At 41.7% G+C, this 6,413-nt stretch overlaps 1 protein-coding gene across 1 annotated transcript; it reads right to left on the bottom strand.

The window, feature by feature from the left end:
• Positions 1-1,180: 1,180 nt before the first annotated feature.
• Positions 1,181-6,130, bottom strand: pdhb (pyruvate dehydrogenase E1 subunit beta). The gene is made up of 10 exons (XM_088915371.1): positions 6,060-6,130; positions 5,906-5,965; positions 4,759-4,866; positions 4,596-4,658; positions 4,473-4,508; positions 3,858-4,143; positions 3,356-3,466; positions 2,892-2,983; positions 2,308-2,449; positions 1,181-1,655 (listed from the first exon to the last, which is right to left on the bottom strand). The coding sequence occupies exons 1-10, from the start codon at positions 6,093-6,095 to the stop codon at positions 1,510-1,512; spliced, it is 1,080 nt and encodes a 359-aa protein (XP_088771497.1). The 5' UTR covers positions 6,096-6,130; the 3' UTR covers positions 1,181-1,509.
• Positions 6,131-6,413: the final 283 nt, after the last annotated feature.

Raw genomic sequence — 6,413 nt, forward strand, 5'->3', positions numbered from 1 at the left:
TGTTGTATCTCCCCATTATGATTTAAGCTACTGGTCGTGGTGAAAAAAATTTCCACTTGCCATCTTATTAAAAACTGAAATGGTTCACAACAACCTTTATTCAATCCTTTCCCTCTCGGGGCCAAAGATCCACTTTTAATGACAGTCAAGGTAGGACCACTATTTCTCAGGTGTCATTTCAGTCTACTTGTCTTCCTGCCACCTTTTCCAAGATCAGCTTAAAATATACTTGCAACTTTAACACTCATTGGGCATTTCATGACGTTTTCCCCCCAATGCTGCCTTTTTCTGACAAGGCAATACAATAGCATATAGTTGGCCTCACTACACCTTGTACAACACATGCATAGAGTACTTGGGTGCTTTATTAAAAAAAGGACTCCAATAGAGCACTTGTAGTTTGGACACAATATAAGGCTTTAAAGTGAAAGTAACAAGCACTTTTGTGCTTGAACATGTAAGTACATTAAGCTAAATAGAATTGACAGTCACCTGTGAATGCAATTCATTTAAACCTTTAGAAGTCTCTCAAACCATTGCAGAAGGATTACTATTACACCTGCCACAAGGATAAGAATTAGTGCCAGGATCAGTGAAGTGTTTATTAGGGGCATATATTTTGTTGAAAATCTTGCACCATTATGGTATGAGAATGAAATATTGCCATGAAGTACCCATTCACACTTTTTAGAGCCACAAGTACTGAGGCTAACCCAGCCAACATCCTTTACAAGTTGTTTATCTCCTAGTATTTCACTAATTACAAGAAGTCTATAGAACCTGGATTACTTTTAAAATCCAGGTTAAGTCACACACACTAGTGCCTGCTTGAACATGTACACATGCTGCAGGCTAAAACACCTTTGCCTCACTTGTGCAAAGCCAATACCTTCCAGGAACTTGGACCCAAAATGAAAATTGCACCCCCCCCCAAAAAAAAGGCACATGTTTCTATTGCACTACCACATTTTACCATTATGCTTTGTAGAGTTCTGGCTAGAAATTGCAACACTTGCCTTTGTAGTTAAACCTTCACAATAGGGGTGAAATAGCTTGTTGAAAGAACCTTCCCCCCTCCCCAAGGCACACCTTGAAGCATTTTCAGAACAAACATTGATATTCTAGGCCTTGTTCTCAGGTACCACTGGACCCACTTAATAAAACAAAAGGAAACCATGTGGAGCATTAACACCTTTTAATTTGATTTTTCCCCATATTGTTCAAGACTTTCGTTTGCCAGCACCACACCTTTAACCCGTGCGCTTAAATAGTTTAAGGAAAAAAAATAGATATGGTGCAAGAAAACACTGAAGACTTCAGGTTTTGAACCCAAAATGGCACAGAAGCAAGAGTACAGATTGAATCCATACAAAAGGACATATCAGGACTGTTTAAAACAGTCCTTTCTGCATATTACAAAATGTTCTTTCTGAAAGTCAAACAGAAGAACAAGATGTACTAAGTGCTAGTGTCACCAAAACAATGCAAAGATGAAGTCTGTCACCGTACTTAGACATTCAGGGTCTTTTTTACTGCAAATATTATGTCCTTTATCTGAGGTACACTGTGGTCCTCCAAGATCTTGGCATAGGGCATGGGGATGTCTACCCCTGTTACTCGGCTGGCAGGAGCATCCAAGTAGTTGAAGGCTGGACCTGAAGGAAAAAAAAAGCATATTCAATTATACAGAATTCTGCACCTGGCAACTTTGATTAAGTTAAAGTTAACATAGCTACACAATGCTGGACTCATCTTCAAAGCCCAAGTAAAACTACAAATCTGCTTGAAGCATAATTCCCATGGTACCAACTCTCCGGCTTCAAAACCCCTCAACTGAGGGCCTTTCCCCTCACCAAGCCATCCATCCACTAAAAGCAGCATACCCATTTTGGAATTAAATTTGATCACTACTGGATCTAAGGTGGCAACATCTTTAGGATGGCAATATTGCACAAGATTCATTCATGCTTCCAAAAAGCAATTTGGCAACTTGTTGTTTCAGACATTAGCCAGGGGAGAGAGTCTCAACTTGCCTTTAGCTGGAGTGTGCATCTGGCACATAATGGCCATACCCAAGTATTGTTTGCAACTTGCAATCTACACCATGCTAATGCTTGCCAAGTGACTCCCTTCTAGGATAAGGGTGGATCAAGTTTACAGAAATTGAAACTGCAGTTCTGGGTTTACTTAGGACATGTAGCCCCACATTTAGAGTCATCAAATCTCACATGCTACTTTTAGGATCCCTATAGAGAAATTAAACAGCCACACCATGTTTTGCATTGCAGGAATGAATGGGCAAGTTACCTTCCATGATCCTGGCACAAACTTCAGCTCCCACTCCAAACTGTGGCCATCCCCCCTCTACAGTCACTAGATGGCTGGTCTTCTTCACACTGTTTTCAACAGCTTCCATATCCAGAGGTCTAATGCTGCGAAGGTTAATGACCTGGAGAGACCATTACAGTAGCTCACTTACTGTTCTCTTAACATGTAGCTTCAGTAATTGCTCCCCACCAAGTTCCTTTTTTGGGGCAGGGAGGGGGCTGGAGACGCTTTGCCACAACACCTGTACATCTGCTCTTTTCATACCCACTGGTCAAAGCACCACCATGCCTTACAAGAGGCAGACACCAAGACCATCTTGAACTCCATGAGCATATTACAGCTGAGGACTAGTGCTCAGCAATGGCCACATCTTCCCTAGGCTTTAGAGTGCAACATGAAATTTGGAATTAAGTAGATCTTTAAATCCACCACTAAGTTGAGTTCCACATTTCACAGAGGAAACCTTGAAATGGCAGGAGATGTTTGTAGAACACCATCAAGTCTAGTCTTAACTGCATACAGTCCTTACTGGCTTTCATGTAGTCAAAGCATGGAAGGCTTACCTCACACTCAATGCCTTCTTTCGCCAAAACAGCTGCAGCTTCCAAACAATGACCCACATACCGAGAGTGCGAAACTAGTGTAATGTTAGATCCTGAGGAATAAAAACCATAAATAAATTCAGTCTACCAAACAATCTTCAAACCCTGGGGAAGGAACACAGGACTGCCAGTTCTATTAAACTTTAGAACATGCAATTAGACCAGTTTTAGAGCTTACTTCTCAGCTTCACTCAAGGACTTTAAAAGAAACCTAGAAAAGTCTAGAGACCATAGTCCTCCAACACCAGGATTGAGAGCCTCCAACTCAAACCCTGGAGCTTCTGCTAACCAGGTTTTAACCCATATTACAGTTCAATTTGTATTAAAAAGTTGAATGTTCTCCAACTACTAGATTATCCCTCCACCTGGAGAGAGATTTTATATCTCCCTATAGAGCAAGAATTAGCATTTTCATTTGCACCCACCTTGTCTTTCTATTTTAGCCTTTCCAATGGGTATGAGGAAGTCCTTGGACTGGGCTTCTTCAGACATCTCAAATGGTACACTATACATCATCTCATTTTCCAAGAACACCACTGATGGAGAGGAAAGGCACAAGTCAATTTTAGATTCCACATCCATGTGCTTGAGGCAAGCAGACCTTTGGGTGTTGTAAAGATCAGTACTTTGATTTTTCTGTGGGCCACTTTTAAAATTGACTATTCCTTCCCTCATTGTATTCAGTTTGGGGGAGGGGGTATAAACCACCCCTCCAGATGACCATAATGAGATTTAGATTTCCTTAGCCAACTTTAACATGGTTTCATTTGGAAATAAGTCTAAAAATTACCTTAATATCAAATTCTAAAGGGTATAAACCCAACCTTTTTTTTTTACAGCATGTCAACATAGTATTAAAATTCTAAAAAAGTCTGCCCAATAAGGGAGTAAAGAGGACAAAACATTAATGCCCTAGGGCTATAGTACCTGGATTATCATCTCGAATAGCCGATTTCAGTAGACCCTTGGCATCCTCAGCATTCCAAGGGCTGAGCACCTTCAGACCAGGGCAGTGCCCATACCAAGCTGCAAAACACTGGGAATGCTGGGCTGCCACCCCAGCAGCAGCTCCATTAGGCCCACGGAACACAATGGAGACAGGCTGCATACCAGAAGACATGTAGTAGGTTTTGGCAGCTGAGTTTATCACTTGATCAATGGCTTGCATTGAGAAGTTGAAGGTCATGAACTCACAAATAGGCCTCAAGCCAGCCTGGAAAGAAATCAATAAGTTTGCATCATGTCAACATTTGACAGTTGTCACATTTCCTCAACACTGAGGTCAGACAGCCAAAGCTGGTCTTAGACATGTGGTTAGCAATAGTAAATCAGAAACAGGTCTATGGCCAACATCCAGTTTGTAGAGGTACAGATGGATGCAGATGTTTTACAGAACGCAACATTAAGGACACCATTTGTTCTTCACTGAGAAAATGGAAGTTGACAAGGGGTTCATGGCTAGCAAGGCATGAGGGGGGGTTGGAGAGACATGACAGTAATGCTTAAATCATATGGACTTCTAATGAAAAGAAGTCAACTCACCATAGCAGCACCAACTGCAATGCCAGCAAAACCCATCTAGAAGACAGTAACATGCCACATTATCATAATGAACAGCAACTGGTTAAGAAAATCCCCATCAGCATTTAAGTAAAGAATGCTCACCTCAGTAATGGGAGTGTCAATTATACGTTTGTCCCCATATTTCTTCCACAGTCCTCTGCTAACCTATAAAAATCAGTAACAATGGCAATTAAGTCCAACACCCATGTGGCACAAGTCCTTTACAAAATTTATTTCCACAAACTGGTTTTGGATGTTAGCCTACCTTATAAGCACCATCATACTGTGCTACTTCCTCACCCAGCAGAAACACACGTTCATCCCTCTCCAGCTCTTCATCCATTGCTTGGTTCAAAGCATCACGAACGGTCACCTTGAAGGTGAAGGGTTACTTAGGTTGAGATGATGCAAGAGGAAAGTCTCCCAGATACCAGTTTAACTTAAAAGACTTCAAACTCAAGTTAAGGTTCTACTTACAAGTTAGAAAGCAAAGAAATTTGCCAAATTAAGATAGTCACTTGCCAGAAAGTAAGCAAAGAACCATGCCAAGTATTTCTGCCTACAAACAAGGAGGCCATTTGGCCCAGTTGGTGGCAGATCTTCATGCACACATCCATATCCTCCTGAAGGCACCTCAAGCCTGCCTTGCAGGGAAGGGGCATTCAAAGCACATGCACATGTTTCATTTAACAGCAATAGGCATTTGCTAGATGCCCAACACTGCAAGAGACACTAGAATCAAGGGGGGGGGGGGGGGGGAGATATTAATTTGTAAAGCCAATATTACAGTTGCCTCAAGATTGACATCTAGAGAAGGCAAAGCTCAAATATTAAATGAAAACCAGGTCAACCAGTTCCATAATTGGACATTGCTTAACTGGGGAAATCACAAAACCTTAGGCCAACAAAAAGGGTATTTAGTAAAGCCTCATACCCTACTTAAGCTTTAGGAAAAATCTAATGAAACCCCCACAGGTTTTACAAGCACCTAAGCTAGCACTCACCTGCTCAAAACAGCGAGTGGCATCAGAAGGCTTGAATTAAGCATGTTAAACGCAAATAACACTGCATATTGAAGACGCTATTTATGGTACAATACATAGTTGATACTCGTCTGGCATTCGAATTCCTCAATTACCGGCTTACGTACTATTACATTAGGCGTTTCAAGATTCCTCGTACTGAAGCAGCCTATCGCCTACTCACAACAAAGGCACCACCCACAAATTCAGAGGTCCCTCAAAGTCAAAGTTATCCGTGACAGCGCACAAGAAAACCTGGCAAAAGGCGTAGACCTGCATTACAAAATGTAGGTTAGCTTAGCTTCAACCAGAAGTGGGAAGCATAGAATATACTGTGCGAATTAACCTTCTCCCGTCAGTCCTGCGGCTTCGGATAAAGGAGAAAAGTACCTGCAAAGAAGCCGGCGACGTCCTGTGAAACTCCCTCCTCAGTGTCACAGAGACTACACTCTATTGAGGGCAGAGAAAACAAAAACACACCGCAAGTTGAAGCAACGACTCAAATAACCAAATAACAATAACAAAACCTTAGAGAAGCCCTTACCCTGCCAGACTGAACCAAGCTCCTAAACAACGCCATCTTGAACCTGTCCTCTAACTTCAGCAGTGCCCTGGATCCCTCTTTTAAACCAATAACAGAGCGCGATACTGGCGTCAATTGGAAGAGAGGAAAATCAGAGAACCAATCACTGCCCTTCTTTCGGTAAAGGAAGCGGAAGTGTCAATTTGTGACAGCAAAAGATTGAATTCATTCCAAGGACAATGTGAGCCACCGTTTTGATTAAGGCTGGCTGGTTCGGTTTTGGGAGCAATACATTTCTTCTCCCTGAGTTGTTTGAGACAACAATTGATCTATGCATATTATTACTTTAATCTGTAATATTACTCTATATCTATG

This window comes from Atractosteus spatula, chromosome 5 (genome assembly GCF_055471065.1).
Source record: "Atractosteus spatula isolate fAtrSpa1 chromosome 5, fAtrSpa1.hap1, whole genome shotgun sequence".
Classification (NCBI taxonomy): Eukaryota; Metazoa; Chordata; class Actinopteri; order Semionotiformes; family Lepisosteidae; genus Atractosteus; species Atractosteus spatula.